The sequence below is a fragment of the Lynx rufus genome, unplaced genomic scaffold, assembly GCF_022079265.1.
Source record: "Lynx rufus isolate CCGP_SWC_20201006 ecotype Redwood Valley unplaced genomic scaffold, mLynRuf1.p SCAF_4, whole genome shotgun sequence".
Lineage (NCBI taxonomy): Eukaryota > Metazoa > Chordata > Mammalia > Carnivora > Felidae > Lynx > Lynx rufus.
In genome coordinates this window covers 87,086,932-87,103,848 of record NW_025814856.1, presented here as the reverse complement: position 1 = coordinate 87,103,848, position 16,917 = coordinate 87,086,932, and the positions used below count along the sequence as shown (strand labels likewise).

Genomic DNA, 16,917 nt, shown 5'->3' with positions numbered 1-16,917 from the left:
ATTCCATTAAGGTCTTGTTCTCTTACTAAATCACGACAAATGTCTAAGAACACATTTGATTAAGTACTTAAAGTTTTGTTGTTTTTCTATTAAAAAGTCACACTTTGGTTTCCTTTTCATGTATTTATTTTTTTAAGTTTATTTATTTATTTGGAAAGAGAGAGAGAGGTTGGGAGGGGCAGAAAGAGAGGGAGAGAGAGAGACAATCCCAAGCAGGCTCTGCACTGTCAGCCCAGAGCTCGACTCAGAGCTAGAACCCAAGAATGGTGAGTTCATGACCTCAGCTGAAACCAAGAGTCAGATGCTTAACCAACTGAGCCACCCAGGTGCTCCTCCTTTGCATTTATATCTTGACCCTGTAAGAAATGAACATTGTATAAAAGACCTTTTTAAAAGTAGGGTTAGAAAATACCCAGTTACAATGAGAATGGTTGTTGTATGTACAGTATTATTTTATGACTAAGGTTTTTCTTTTCAGTTTACTGAATACAAGAAATCATTTTTGGGGATCTCATATCTTCCGAGTCTAGAAAGCCTTGTGCAGATACATAAAATTTTAAAAAAAGCTTTGCAATACACATTTTCAATAAGTTTTAGAAGCAATATAGAGTTTCTAAAAGAAAAGTAATAAGATTTTATATAAGATACAGTATCATAACAGAAGGAAAAACATTTGGAAATTCTCAAATAAACTTAGATTTTCTTCACTTGAAATTTAATGTAATTTCACCTTGTTTTCTAGATTTCAATTTTGTAAATATAAGTAAGGAGTTGGCAGAAATAAAGTCTAAAATGAAGATAAACTTACTCAATATTTTATCTTTGGATGGAATCCACATTTCAGGTTGAAAATTGTCTCTGAAGTATAAATTATAGAGTTTGCAAGAAGGATCAATAAACTCGTAATTAGATCTGGGACTCGGGTGGATTCAAAAGATTCTCTTATGTTGTGTATGTGATGAATTCTGATTTTGTATTTTAACTTTGTTACAGAATTTATGCTGTAAGAAATGCTTCAGAAATTAGAACTTTTATGCTTGTTAAGATTCTTTAGCTACTTAAATCTTTCTAGAAGAATTAAAGGGTAATTTTTAAAGTTCTGTTAATTGTAAATGAAATAAATTCAAACTCATGGCTTCATTCACTATTATGAATTATATGTTCTATCATTTATTAATATAGTCTTTGGTTTGTTTCAACTTCAGAGAGATCTTATTTTTTTTTTTTAACTGTATTCAATCTTTTTTGGGGGTAAGAGAGGTGGAGAGAGACAGAATCTCAAAAAGGCTCTGCACTGCCAACGCAGAGCCCAACTCAGGGCTCAGACTCATGAACTTTGAGATCGTGACCTGAGCTGAAACCAAGGATCAGGTGCTTAACTGACTGAGTCACCCAGGTGTCCCAGAGAGATGTCTTTTATAGAACTAAGGCACTCTTGATATATTTCTCAAACCAAAAAAAGGAGGCAGATTTTGCTCTAAATAAATTTGAGAAACAAAACAAGATGTGTTTTACTCTTGGAGATTTAGAACGTGCATTCATATACAGAGACTCTGAAGTCAAAAAGAGATGACTTTAATTAACTTTATTATTTATTCTAACGTCATAGGGCCATAGAACATTTTGGAGATGGGGTGGGGTGAAGGGGTATATATTTTAAGAAGCACTAATTTATTGAATTTTTGACTAACTTCCTTTGTTTTTAAATGTGCATTGTTTTTCTTTCTTTTTTTTTTCCTAAAGTTTATTTTGAGGGTGACAGAGACACTGTGAGTGGGGGAGGGACAGAGAGAGAGAGGGAGACAGAGAATCCGAAGCAGGCTCTTTGCTGTCAGCCCAATGTGGGGCTTGAACTCACAAAACCATGAGATCATGACCTGAGCTGAAATCAAGACTGGGATATTTGACTGAACCACCCAAGCACCCCTTATTGTGTTTTCTTGTAATAAAATTTTAGAGTATCCATGTTTTAAATGTTAAAGAGACACAGAAAAATGTGTTTTTACATAGTGCTCAGGTTACTACTGAAGACATATGGAAGATGGATTTTTATCTTCAATCAGTTCAGGAGAAGAAAGGAAAAGGAAATCAGTATAAATGGAGTATTCTGACATTGTATAGAACTAGTCTTGAAGCCTCAAGGAATGAAACTTTTAAATTCCTTGACAATCATTTTGTTCATTTTTTATCCTTTCCGTTTTCACTCTGATGCAATTTATGCCCATAATTTATAGTTATGGCATATTTCAGCATTATTGACGGCTGGCAGAAATGGGTGTATACATTTATTCTTCAAGAGTCAGTGCTGACCCACCACTTTGGTACAATAGCAAAGTGTTAGTTTGTTAGATAATCTCATTGCTTTGCCTGTCTAAGTATTTTTTTTTTTTTTTATTTTTGAGAGAGAGAGAGAGGGAGGGAGGGAGGGAGGGAGGGTGGAAGGGAGGGAGGGAGGGAGGAGGGGCAGAAAGAGAAGGAGACACAGAATTGGAAGCAGGCTCCAGGCTCTGAGCTGTCAAGCCCAGAGCCTGATGTGGGGCTCAAACTTGCAAACCACGAGATCATGACCTGAGCCAAAGCTCCACGCTTAACTGACTGAGCCACCCAGGCGCCCCTGCTTTTGCTATCTGAATTCAATTATTCTTGATCCCTTTTCTGAACCTCATGAAGAAATTTCTGCCAATATTGTGCAGATGTGCTTTTCTTTGATCATTTCAACATGTGATATATGTATTTTTTAAAAGTCATGGTGTCAGCAAAATATTAAGCCATATTCTTACATTTTTTTCTTGAATTATTCTCTACAGTTTCATGATTTATGGGTGTGTGTGGGTGTATATATAACTTTTTTGCTTTATGAATTCTTCATTTTTTCTTGACAAATGGTTCTGACACCTCTACTGAGATACTTCATCCTCAATGCAAGATGTACTATTAAATATCACTGATATAGTATTTTAATATGTTTTTCAAAATATTGGCTAATCTTTATGCATCTTTGTGGAGTGTATTGTGAAAAGAATTCCATGAGGGGTTTATTATTTAAAATATGCACAAAATGTATTCAGAACTTGATCCAGTATATTTTTTCATTTTTACTGAAATCAGTAAAGCACTCTTCTTTTCTTTTCTTTTTTTTTTATAGAGCAATGAAGTTGTCTACTACAATGCAAAGGATGATCTTGATGTGAGTATTGGAAGTTTTACGTTATATTCCAAGGTAAACTGAATTATGCTTGGATGACTGGCTTTACAGTACAAGCTGACCTAGCACGTTGAGTTTCTCAGAAAACGATCTATAGCATAAACGGAACTACTGGTGTGACCCAATGAGGTAATGATGAGTTGTAGTGCTTAAGTCATCTCTAACAAATTATCATTGGCATCTTCCTAGGTAGAAAAGCTATGTGTTTCTCAGGATCTGAGCTCTCATTGCACCCTGTCCAGACCTCAGCCCACAGCACTGACTGTGATATTCTACATCCCTTAGCGGTATGGAAGACAGAGGTTGGATCCCATCCATCTCTGTAAGCCTGGCGCTTATTACCAGGGTTACTAGGCAGGTCTCCTCTGAACTGAACTGCTCTTACCAGAGGGGCCACTTATTTCACGTACAATGTGAATGACATCCTGGAAGCTGTACAACAACTGGCCTTACCTGGACAATCTTTGAAGCATAGTAGGTGTTCAGGAAGCCCTTTTAAATAAATGACTATAATGTACATAGTCCAATGATTTTCAAACATGGACTATTTTAGCACAAATAAGTTACTTCTGACTTATGATTATGGTGGAAGCATTTGCAAAATAGCCAACAATTCGACCCTTAAACTCACTTAAATTCTCATATATTTGAGAAATATCTCTATACTCTTAACATATTTATCCAACAATGTGCGTTGAGGGCTTCTTATATTTTCAGTATTCTTATGAGAGCTTAGGATATGTATCAGTGAACAAGTCAAACAAATGTCAAATAATTGTTATTTGTTCTTCACACTCTTTTTATCTGACTCAAAAAAATGCATTTCTATGCTTTTATTTAGAATTGTCTTCCAGAAAATAATTTAAAAACAAACACACAATAGATATGGTTTGTTTGAGATGCCACCCACCTTTTCAGGTTGTAGGACCAACTGAACTACTCAACACCATGGTTTATCGAACACTCTGAAGAAAGTGGACTGTTTTCTCCATTTAATAAATGAAGAACTTGGAGTGTTTTAAAAAGTGTTTTCTTTTTACTAGACATAGGTGCTTTGCCAGTGCTAACTATCCTCTTACGGTAAATATATATAATTATGATTTCACATGTGTATATATATATATACATGAAATATATATATTTATATATGTGTATGATGTCATTTTAGTTATGTAGGAGGTATATTAAGGACAAACTGATGGCTCATACAAAACATTTTAATAGTTAATTGTTTGGTATCCAAGTGAGCATTATTTTTGTACATTTTGTCTCACTGTTGGGATTAGTATTTGATATTTAAAAATTGTACAGTCATTAAAATATATATGCAAAATCCTTATCTTTCCTGGTAGGAAGTTAGAGCTACTACAGCACTAGTTACAGTTTTTTAAAACATTTAGTTTGTAAAAGTGTAACAAAGATTTCATAAAAAGTAAAGCCAATGGATTCACATGCTGGATCCAACCTGCCGGTCAACAAAGATGATACTGTTACTGATGAGCATAAGCTGAATGTTACCTAAAGATGATACTGAGAGTGGTCCTGGAAGATGGCGGCGTAGGAGGACGCTGGGCTCACCGCGCGTCCTGCTGATCACTTAGATTCCACCTACACCTGCCTAAATAACCCAGAAAACCGCCAGAGGATTAGCAGAACAGAGTCACCGGACCCAAGTGCAGACGAGAGGCCCACGGAAGAGGGTAGGAAGGGCGGCGAGGCGGTGCGCGCTCCACGGACTGGCGGGAGGGAGCCGGGGCGGAGGGGCGGCTCGCCGGCCAAGCAGAGCCCCCGAGTCCGGCTTGCAAAAGCGGAGGGGCCTGACGGACTGTGTTCAGACAGCAAGCGCGACTTAGCGTCTGGGAGGTCATAAGTTAACAGCTCTGCTCGGAAAGCGGGAAGGCTGGAGGACAAAGGGAGGGTGAGCTGCGGAGCCCCTGGACGACAGAGCTCAGTTTGGCGGGGAACAAAGGCGCTCGCCAGCGCCATCTCCCCCGCCCATCCCCCAGCCAAAATCCCAAAGGGAACCGGCTCCGGCCAGGGAAATTGCTCGCTCCGCGCGAACACCCAACTCTGTGCTTCTGCGGAGCCAAACCTCCGGCAGCGATCTGACTCCCTCCGGCTGCCACAGGGCCCCTCCTGAAGTGGATCACCTAAGGAGAAGCGAGCTAAGCCTGCCCCCCCTGCCGCCGTGCACCTTGCCTTCCCACCCCAGCTAATACGCCAGATCCCCAGCATCACAAGCCTGGCAGTGTGCAAGTAGCCCAGACGGGCCACACCACCCCACAGTGAATCCCGCCCCTAGGAGAGGGGAAGAGAAGGCACACACCAGTCTGACTGTGGCCCCAGCGGTGGGCTGGGGGCAGACATCAGGTCGGACTGCGGCCCCGCCCACCAACTCCAGTTATACACCACAGCACAGGGGAAGTGCCCTGCAGGCCCTCACCACACCAGGGACTATCCAAAATGACCAAGCGGAAGAATTCCCCTCAGAAGAATCTCCAGGAAATAACAACAGCTAATGAGCTGATCAAAAAGGATTTAAATAATATAACAGAAAGTGAATTTAGAATAATAGTCATAAAATTAATCGCTGGGCTGGAAAACAGCATACAGGACAGCAGAGAATCTCTTGCTACAGACATCAGGGGACTAATGAACAGTCACGAGGAGCTGAAAAACGCTTTAAAGGAAATGGAAAACAAAATGCAAACCACCACAGCTCGGATGGAAGAGGCAGAGGAGAGAATAGGTGAACTAGAAGATAAAGTTATGGAAAAAGAGGAAGCTGAGAAAAAGAGAGATAAAAAAATCCAGGAGTATGAGGGGAAAATTAGAGAACTAAGTGATACACTAAAAAGAAATAATCTACGCATAATTGGTATCCCAGAGGAGGAAGAGAGAGGGAAAGGTGCTGAAGGGGTACTTGAAGAAATAATAGCTGAGAACTTCCCTGAACTGGGGAAGGAAAAAGGCATTGAAATCCAAGAGGCACAGAGAACTCCCTTCAGACGTAACTTGAATCGATCTTCTGCACGACATATCATAGTGGAACTGGCAAAATACAAGGATAAAGAGAAAATTCTGAAAGCAGCAAGGGGTAAACGTGCCCTCACATATAAAGGGAGACCTATAAGACTCGTGACTGATCTCTCTTTTGAAACTTGGCAGGCCAGAAAGAATTGGCACGAGATTTTCAGGGTGCTAGACAGCAAAAATATGCAGCCGAGAATCCTTTATCCAGCAAGTCTGTCATTTAGAATAGAAGGAGAGATAAAGGTCTTCCCAAACAAACAAAAACTGAAGGAATTTGTCACCACTAAACCAGCCCTACAAGAGATCCTAAGGGGGACCCTGTGAGACAAAGTACCAGAGACATCACTACAAGCATAAAACATACAGACATCACAATGACTCTAAACCCGTATCTTTCTATAATAACACTGAATGTAAATGGATTAAATGCGCCAACCAAAAGACATAGGGTATCAGAATGGATAAAAAAACAAGACCCATCTATTTGCTGTCTACAAGAGACTCATTTTAGACCTGAGGACACCTTTAGATTGAGAGTGAGGGGATGGAGAACTATTTATCATGCTACTGGAAGCCAGAAGAAAGCTGGAGTAGCCATACTTATATCAGACAAACTAGACTTTAAATTAAAGGCTGTAACAAGAGATGAAGAAGGACATTATATAATAGTTACAGGGTCTATCCATCAGGAAGAGCTAACAATTATAAATGTCTATGCGCCGAATACCGGAGCCCCCAAATATATAAAACAATTACTCATAAACAGAAGCAAACTTATTGATAAGAATGTGGTAATTGCTGGGGACTTTAACACCCCACTTACAGAAATGGATAGATCATCTAGACACACGGTCAATAAAGAAACAAGGGCCCTGAATGAGACACTGGATCAGATGGACTTGACAGATATATTTAGAACTCTGCATCCCAAAGCAACAGAATATACTTTCTTCTCGAGTGCACATGGAACATTCTCCAAGATAGATCATATACTGGGTCACAAAACAGCCCTTCATAAGTTTACAAGAATTGAAATTATACCATGCATACTTTCAGACCACAATGCTATGAAGCTTGAAGTCAATCACAGGAAAAAGTCTGGAAAACCTCCAAAAGCATGGAGGTTAAAGAACACCCTACTAACGAATGAGTGGGTCAACCAGGCAATTAGAGAAGAAATCAAAAAATATATGGAAACAAACGAAAATGAAAATACAACAATCCAAACGCTTTGGGACGCAGCGAAGGCAGTCCTGAGAGGAAAATACATTGCAATCCAGGCCTATCTCAAGAAACAAGAAAAATCCCAAATACAAAATCTAACAGCACACCTAAAGGAAATAGAAGCAGAACAGCAAAGGCAGCCTAAACCCAGCAGAAGAAGAGAAATAATAAAGATCAGAGCAGAAATAAACAATATAGAATCTAAAAAAACTGTAGAGCAGATCAACGAAACCAAGAGTTGGTTTTTTGAAAAAATAAACAAAATTGACAAACCTCTAGCCAGGCTTCTCAAAAAGAAAAGGGAGATGACCCAAATAGATAAAATCATGAATGAAAATGGAATTATTACAACCAATCCCTCAGAGATACAAACAATTATCAGGGAATACTATGAAAAATTATATGCCAACAAATTGGACAACCTGGAAGAAATGGACAAATTCCTGAACACCCACACTCTTCCAAAACTCAATCAGGAGGAAATAGAAAGCTTGAACAGACCCATAACCAGCGAAGAAATTGAATCGGTTATCAAAAATCTCCCAACAAATAAGAGTCCAGGACCAGATGGCTTCCCAGGGGAGTTCTACCAGACGTTTAAAGCAGAGATAATACCTATCCTTCTCAAGCTATTCCAAGAAATAGAAAGGGAAGGAAAACTTCCAGACTCATTCTATGAAGCCAGTATTACTTTGATTCCTAAACCAGACAGAGACCCAGTAAAAAAAGAGAACTACAGGCCAATATCCCTGATGAATATGGATGCCAAAATTCTCAGTAAGATACTAGCAAATCGAATTCAACAGCATATAAAAAGCATTGTTCACCATGATCAAGTGGGATTCATTCCTGGGATGCAGGGCTGGTTCAACATTCGCAAATCAATCAACGTGATACATCACATTAACAAAAAAAAAAGAGAAGAACCATATGATCCTGTCAATCGATGCAGAAAAGGCCTTTGACAAAATCCAGCACCCTTTCTTAATAAAAACCCTGGAGAAAGTCGGGATAGAAGGAACATACTTAAAGATCATAAAAGCCATTTATGAAAAGCCCACAGCTAACATCATCCTCAACGGGGAAAAACTGAGAGCTTTTTCCCTGAGATCAGGAACACGACAGGGATGCCCACTCTCACCGTTGTTGTTTAACATAGTGCTGGAAGTGCTAGCATCAGCAATCCGACAACAAAAGGAAATCAAAGGCATCAAAATTGGCAAAGATGAAGTCAAGCTTTCGCTTTTTGCAGATGACATGATATTATACATGGAAAATCCGATAGACTCCACCAAAAGTCTGCTAGAACTGATACATGAATTCAGCAAAGTTGCAGGATACAAAATCAATGTACAGAAATCAGTTGCATTCTTATACACTAACAATGAAGCAACAGAAAGACAAATAAAGAAACTGATCCCATTCACAATTGCACCAAGAAGCATAAAATACCTAGGAATAAATCTAACCAAAGATGTAAAGGATCTGTATGCTGAAAACTATAGAAAGCTTATGAAGGTAATTGAAGAAGATTTAAAGAAATGGAAAGACATTCCCTGCTCATGGATTGGAAAAATAAATATTGTCAAAATGTCAATACTACCCAAAGCTATCTACACATTCAATGCAATCCCAATCAAAATTGCACCAGCATTCTTCTCGAAACTAGAACAAGCAATCCTAAAATTCATATGGAACCACAAAAGGCCCCGAATAGCCAAAGGAATTTTGAAGAAGAAGACCAAAGCAGGAGGCATCACAATCCCAGACTTCAGCCTCTACTACAAAGCTGTCATCATCAAGACAGCATGGTATTGGCACAAAAACAGACACATGGACCAATGGAATAGAATAGAAACCCCAGAACTAGACCCACAAACATATGGCCAACTCATCTTTGACAAAGCAGGAAAGAACATCCAATGGAAAAAAGACAGCCTCTTTAACAAATGGTGTTGGGAGAACTGGACAGCAACATGCAGAAGGTTGAAACTAGACCACTTTCTCACACCATTTACAAAAATAAACTCAAAATGGATAAAGGACCTAAATGTGAGACAGGAAACCATCAGAACCTTAGAGGAGAAAGCAGGAAAAGACCTCTCTGACCTCAGCCGTAGCAATCTCTTACTCGACACATCCCCAAAGGCAAGGGAATTAAAAGCAAAAGTGAATTACTGGGACCTTATGAAGATAAAAAGCTTCTGCACAGCAAAGGAAACAACCAACAAAACTAAAAGGCAACCAACGGAATGGGAAAAGATATTTGCAAATGACATATCGGACAAAGGGCTAGTATCTAGAATCTATAAAGAGCTCACCAAACTCCACACCCGAAAAACAAATAACCCAGTGAAGAAATGGGCAGAAAACATGAATAGACACTTCTCTAAAGAAGACATCCAGATGGCCAACAGGCACATGAAAAGATGTTCAGCGTCGCTCCTTATCAGGGAAATACAAATCAAAACCACACTCAGGTATCACCTCACGCCAGTCAGAGTGGCCAAAATGAACAAATCAGGAGACTATAGATGCTGGAGAGGATGTGGAGAAACGGGAACCCTCTTGCACTGTTGGTGGGAATGCAAATTGGTGCAGCCGCTCTGGAAAGCAGTGTGGAGGTTCCTCAGAAAATTAAAAATAGACCTACCCTATGACCCAGCAATAGCACTGCTAGGAATCTACCCAAGGGATACAGGAGTACTGATGCATAGGGGCACTTGTACCCCAATGTTCATAGCAGCACTCTCAACAATAGCCAAATTATGGAAAGAGCCTAAATGTCCATCAACTGATGAATGGATAAAGAAATTGTGGTTTATATACACAATGGAATACTACGTGGCAATGAGAAAAAATGAAATATGGCCTTTTGTAGCAACGTGGATGGAACTGGAGAGTGTGATGCTAAGTGAAATAAGCCATACAGAGAAAGACAGATACCATATGGTTTCACTCTTATGTGGATCCTGAGAAACTTAACAGGAACCCATGGGGGAGGGGAAGGAAAAAAAAAAAAAGGACGTTAGAGTGGGAGAGAGCCAAAGCATAAGAGACTGTTAAAAACTGAGAGCAAACTGAGGGTTGATGGGGGGTGGGAGGGAGGGGCGGGTGGGTGATGGGTATTGAGGAGGGCACCTTTTGGGATGAGCACTGGGTGTTGTATGGAAACCAATTTGTCAATAAACTTCATATAAAAAAAAAAAAAGATGATACTGATACTGCAAATGTTTTTCTTTCCTCTAAACCAATTAACTAAGTCATATTTTTGATGTCAGGTAAAATAGTTTTATTTAAGTCAGGTTTTCTTATTATTTAGAAAGTTTTATTTTTTTATTTAAAGTTTTTTTTTTAACGTTTATTTATTTTTGAGACAGAGAGAGACAGAGCATGAATGGGGGAGGGGCAGAGGGAGAGGGAGACACAGAATCGGAAACAGGCTCCAGGCTCTGAGCAGTCAGCACAGAGCCCGACGCGGGGCTCGAACTCACGGACCGCAAGATCGTGACCTGAGCTGAAGTCGGACGCTTAACTGACTGAGCCACCCAGGTGCCCCGAAAGTTATATTTTTATTTTGTATAGTAAAAGTGAGTTTTCTTTGTTCAAGATTTTAACAATCATGTGCACAAATGTAGATACAACTGGGGCTCCTGGGTGGCTCAGTCAGTTAAGCATCCGACTTTGGCGCAGGTCATGATCTTGTGGTTCATGAGTTTGTGCCTTGCGTTGGGCTCTGTGCTGACAGCTTGGAGCCTGGAGCCTGCTTTGGATTCTGTGTCTCCCTCTCTCTCTCTCTGTTCCTCCCCCTCTTGCACTCTGTCTCTCTCAAAAATAAATAAAAAGGATTTTAGAAAATAAAAAAAAAACAAAAACAAATGTAGATACAACTTTTTAGTTAGTACCATCCCAGTTAATATTAAGTTGCCCCACTGAATAGTACAATAGTATAATTCATAGTCTGCTTTCACTATGCTACTAAGTTAATACAAGTGAACCTATTGAACTTGTCATGTTTTTTGCATTCTCCCATCCCAAAGAGTCTATACTGTTACCATAGGTTATAAATGTATCTATAAAAAAGATGCATTCTCTTTCTTCAACCAAGATATGAGCTTTAGCAAGTTAAATCAAGACTCTCTAAACAGCAAAATATCAACTTGCAAATTTAAAACTTAAAGAAAAATGATGCTCAGAAAAAAATTAAAATGATGCTCAGAATTTCGAGAAACTATTTTCACTTCTTTATATATAAATAATGACAGTGCCAGAATAATTTGCAAAGAAAATTGTATAGTAGAAAGAGGGCTGAAACAGGAATCAGAGGGTTTGATTCACACTCCATTCCACCCCTAAAATTGTACTCACCCATACAGCTTTAAAATATATTAAAACTTCAACTATTTGCCTCTTGGGTAAGACATGCTACAGGTGATTAGGTGGTCCACAAATTTCATTACGGTTCAGAGTATTCCTGGAATACTGGCCACAGGGTCAAGTTTGCTAGAATTGTACTATTTCATGTGAATTGTTTGAAAATTTATTAAGAACTGTAGGATAATTTCATTTTATACTTCACTAAAACTTTTTATTGGGGAATTTCAAAGTGCTTTAGATATGAGAATATTATTACTCTTGGAAACCCTTAGACACTGAATAAAATGAACCACATTTAATGATTAGTGTATTGGTTTGGCTGTTCTAGAGAGACCTAAAGTAAAAGTGGCTACAGGAAGACAAAAGTTCATTCTTCTCTCATGTGAACATCTGGAGGTAAGTCCTAATGTGTCAGGTCTCAGTCTTCCAGGCCCTCAGGTCCTTTTCTCAAGTTTTCTTCTCTCTTCAGTTCAGTGTAGCTTTTCCATGTTGTGATCCAAGGCTGCTGCTTCAATATATATACAGTGATTTTCGCCTTCTAGATAACAGAAAGGAGGCAAGTGTCGATAGAGGACATGCCCTTTGCCTTTAAGGGTATGTTTGGAAATTGTACACATCGCTTTTATTTGTATCTGATGTCCACAGCTTAGGGACTAGCCTGGCCGAGTTGAATCAGGATGTAGAATAGAATCCTCCCCCAACATAGGCATGCACCCAAACAAAATATGGGGTTCTATTACTAAAGAGAGAGTAGAGAGAACACTAATTGGGAAATAATTAGCAGCTTATGAACATACCTTCAGTTTGCTCATCTTGACGAATTGAAGTTAATTCCAAAATTCCACTCACTTATCTGAGTGACTTCTATCACTTAAAGATAGTCAAAGTCTCCAACTTGGAACTGAGGAGAAAATTCTTTTTACAGTTAAAATGAATATAAAGTGATATGCTGTACTATTTTTTAGTCCTCCCGCATGCATGCGTTTTGATCACCACAATCAAATTGTTTTCTGTAAGGGAAATACTTATTATCTTACAGTGAAAGAAGTTAAGAAATGTAAGCAAATGTTGCACTTTGATATTCCACTTATGGTTTTTAGTAGTTACACATTTTTTTTGAAAATTTTTGCTGATCTGTGGAAATTGGATGGTGTAATTTACAAACCTTACCAAAAGTTTTGCAATGTAGGTGGATTTAATTGACTCTGATACTCACAACTTTATACAAACAGTGCTTGATATTTTATATATCAAATGTTCACAAATCATGATGCCATCTCATTGTTTTGGTTCGAATTGGCTCACCATCCCTGTTCTTTGTCCTGGTTTTTTTTATGTACTGATTTAATTGTGTGTAGTATTTTTATTGTTCAAACTCAGAAAGCCACATTCATTATTAAAATCTGGTGATTGGAAATTGTAGAATGTGAGTTTTATCATCACACACATCAGCAGCTAATATCTAATGAACAAAGGAACTAATTAGAATAGTAAATATTGAGACGTTATCCATTAAATAAATTTGTCCTCATTTATTTGAATGGTAACACAAATGTTTGAAAGCTAAATAGAGTTTCTCTTTTAAATGTTCTGCCTCCTGAAGGAGACTAAAGGATTCTAAATTCTGAGCCTGTGGTTATTATTTTTAACTTTTCCTCCGGTTCTGCGTTAGTGGGAGAGGATTTATTTTTCTGTCACCGTGCCTAGTGGGATGGTGGTCATTTTCTCCATTTTATACCATCATTTCACTCACATCCATCATTTCGTTTCCATGCCCATGACGATGATATGATTTTAGACATTTTTCTCAAACATTTAAGAGCTATTAAAATGGTTTTACAGGGGCGCCTGGGTGGCGCAGTCAGTTAAGCGTCCGACTTCAGCCAGGTCACGATCTCACGGTCCGTGAGTTCGAGCCCCGCGTCAGGCTCTGGGCTGATGGCTCAGAGCCTGGAGCCTGTTTCTGATTCTGTGTCTCCCTCTCTCTCTGCCCCTCCCCCATTCATGCTCTGTCTCTCTCTGTCCCAAAAATAAATAAACGTTTAAAAAAAACTAAAAAAAATGGTTTTACATTTTATATTATGCTTCTAAATTATCCATATCCCTTTAATAATATTACACATTATTAATATATAAATATTTCTAAAATATTGTATCCCTAATTCTCTGCTCATTGTCAAGATATTCACATCAGTTATTATTGCCTTTGTTTGGTATTTAAGACACTCATGAAACTTTTTTTTTAATGTTTATTTATTTTGAGAGAGAGCATGTGTGGGGGAGAGGCCAGAAAGAGGGAGAGAGAATCCTTAGCAGACTCTGCATTGTCAGCACTGAACCCAAAACAGGGCTCAGTCCCACAAACCATGAGATTATGATCTGAGCTAACATCAAGAGTCTGACACTTAACCAACCGAGCCACCCAGGCACCCCAACACAGATGAAGCTTTACTAGTTCTTTCCTAAGTCGTTATGAATTTTGTGAAGAATTGTGGGCACTTTCCTCTTGGAGGCACAACCAGTTTTTATAAATTATTCCCTTGGTGTCTCTCCATAGAGTGTAACTTCCTGGAGGGCAGCTCTTGTACTCACAGCAGGTGACAGAGCTCTTACAGTAACCAGCACATAGTAATCACTCAGTGAGGGATTTTTCTGAACAAGTCGGTGAATCAAAGTTCTAGCAGAATCTTCACTTGACACAAATACGAACTGGATGAAGAATACCAGAGTCATAATTATATACAGTAAAACCTTGGTTTGTGAGCATAATTCCTTCTGGAAACATACCTGTAACCCAAAGCACTTGTATATCAAAGCGGATTTCAAGAACCATTGGCTCAGTTACAATCATGTAACGTTCTGCGTCACATAGTACTCGTATGGCAAGACATCACTAGTATCTCAAGTTAAAATTTACTATAAATGTTTGATCGCCTTGCAGATCACTCGCACAACAGGTCACTTGCAGTCCAAGGTTTTACTGCATCTCCTATTTCTGTGCTCCATACTTCATGTCATTTTTAAGGATGCCCTTTCACCACCACCCCAGGTTTCAGCCAAGACCTGTGTGAGTCTCTGTGATGCGAAGGACTGGAATTGAAAGTCTCTGAAGAAAACACTTGCCCTTCACAAATGCATACTGTTGACCAGAAACCATAGCATACGTTCTATGTCATTATTTGTTTTTAAGTTACAACTGTGACAGAAGCCAGAGCAAATGCTTGGAAAGAAATCTGTACCATTTTACTGTTTCCTAATCCTGAGATGAGAAAGGTCTTTCTTCATTTAAAATAGAAACCAGGCAGTGGAGGAATAATAGGAAAAGATCAAGAACAGTACAGTAGAAATACTGTAGGGTTAAAGAGCCAGAGGACATTTTTCCTCTGAGATATTTCAGATACTTCACGGAAGAAAGACATTAAATGTATGCTTAATGTCTCCAAAGAAAGAACCAGTGAACTGTGACCAATAGACTGACATAAAATTATCAGAATCAAAACTGCTAAAATAAAAATTCCATTGGAAGAAAGAACAGATTTGACAATGCAAGTTATCCAACAATGATTCACAGAGGAAGCAGGCAACACTCCCAGAATGTCAAAAAGGTTAGAAAATTATGGAAGGAAAAATAACACATGGAAGACAGTATGCAGAGATGTAAATCCTAAGTCATGTGTTCCAATAGATCAAGTCAAAGCATATGCATTAGAGACAATAAAAAAAGGTTTAATGGAAGTAAGTATTCAGGTATGCAAAGACATCTGTATGTAATTGTAGACTTGAAAGGCTACAGTGTTTCTTTCCTTAGAGGAGAGAATATATTAACATTAGCTAGGACACTGGACCCAGGAATATTTTTTAGCAAAGATTTTTAAAGGATTTAGGCAAGATTTTCAGAAGTCAAGAACTTTTATACCGAAAACTGGCACAGGGATATTCAAGAGAAGATTTCTAGTAGGCATCGAAGTATTTAGTTGGCCTGGAATACTTTTATGCTTAGCTTATGAGTAGACTTTGAAAACAAGTGTCCAAAATTTCCCCAGCCAAGTGTGAAGCTACAGGTGTCACAAAGCCAGATTCACCTACAGGTATGTTTCGGTATGCTGGCACAATGTTAAAATCAAAGAAAGTCTGAATATTTTGGGGTGTGATACGTTCTCCAGTTTGCCACAGTCCCACTTCCCCCTGTTGTTTAACTCCAGCCTGCTTTACCTATGTACGCAACATAAAAAATAAAATAAAAATGTACAGGGTAGAATCCTTAGCGTACCAACATATAAGGGAAGGTGCAGGCAGCGTTTGAGAGTATAGAATATGAGTAGCTGGAAATGAAGGAGTAGCTTTCAAAAGATACATAAAACATACAAAGAAGGCCATCAATTGAGTATATGTGGGATTCAAGATTAAATTGGGAATCTCCTGTTTCCTGTTATTCTTCCATGTTTATTATTCTGGTCTATCACCACTTAGGATTTGAATATATAGAATATTATATTCAAGTGTAGTCTATTGATTTTGTTTATTATAATGATGATACATGGCCTCAGTTAAAGGGAAAATAAGCATTCAAAGGTAATCAAGTATTCCTTTGGAATACAACCTTTCAAGTGGCTACATCTGAATTGGTCAGTTTGTGGGGAGCTATTGTGTTATAAGCTTTTCTTTTTTTTTTTTAATGTTTATTTAATTTTGAGAGAGAGACAGAGTGTGATCAGGGGAGGATGAGAGAGAGAGGGAGACACAGAATCTGAAGCAGTCTCCAGGCTCTGAGCTGTCAGCACAGAGCCCAACGCGGGGCTCGAACTCACGAAATGTGAGATCATGACCTGAGCCGAAGTCGGACACTTAACCAAATGAGCCACTCAGGCGCCCCAAGCTTTTCAAGTACTGTGATATGAAACAATTCCTCAGAGGCATTTTATACTTTCTATACTCCTTTACTTTGATCAGTGGTATTTATATTCATTGGTGGGCTTAAAAATAAATACTTAGTGTCAGCCAGATTTAGCTAAAGCAGTAGCTGAGGTAAAGGGGAAAATTAACGTCCCTTCAGATTGTGTAGTATGATAAAAAATTAT

The 16,917-nt window shown here is 38.7% G+C and overlaps 1 protein-coding gene across 6 annotated transcripts in view; it reads left to right on the top strand.

Annotated features, from left to right (window-relative positions):
• The window catches only part of CACNA2D1 (calcium voltage-gated channel auxiliary subunit alpha2delta 1), a 494,284-nt gene that overhangs the window by 296,269 nt on the left and 181,098 nt on the right, over positions 1–16,917 (top strand). For all 6 annotated transcript variants that reach the window (XM_047096155.1, XM_047096153.1, XM_047096154.1 and 3 more), the window contains exon 5: positions 3,146–3,187. In XM_047096155.1, the coding sequence (XP_046952111.1) occupies positions 3,146–3,187 (42 nt within the window). The remainder of the gene's footprint in view (positions 1–3,145; positions 3,188–16,917) is intronic.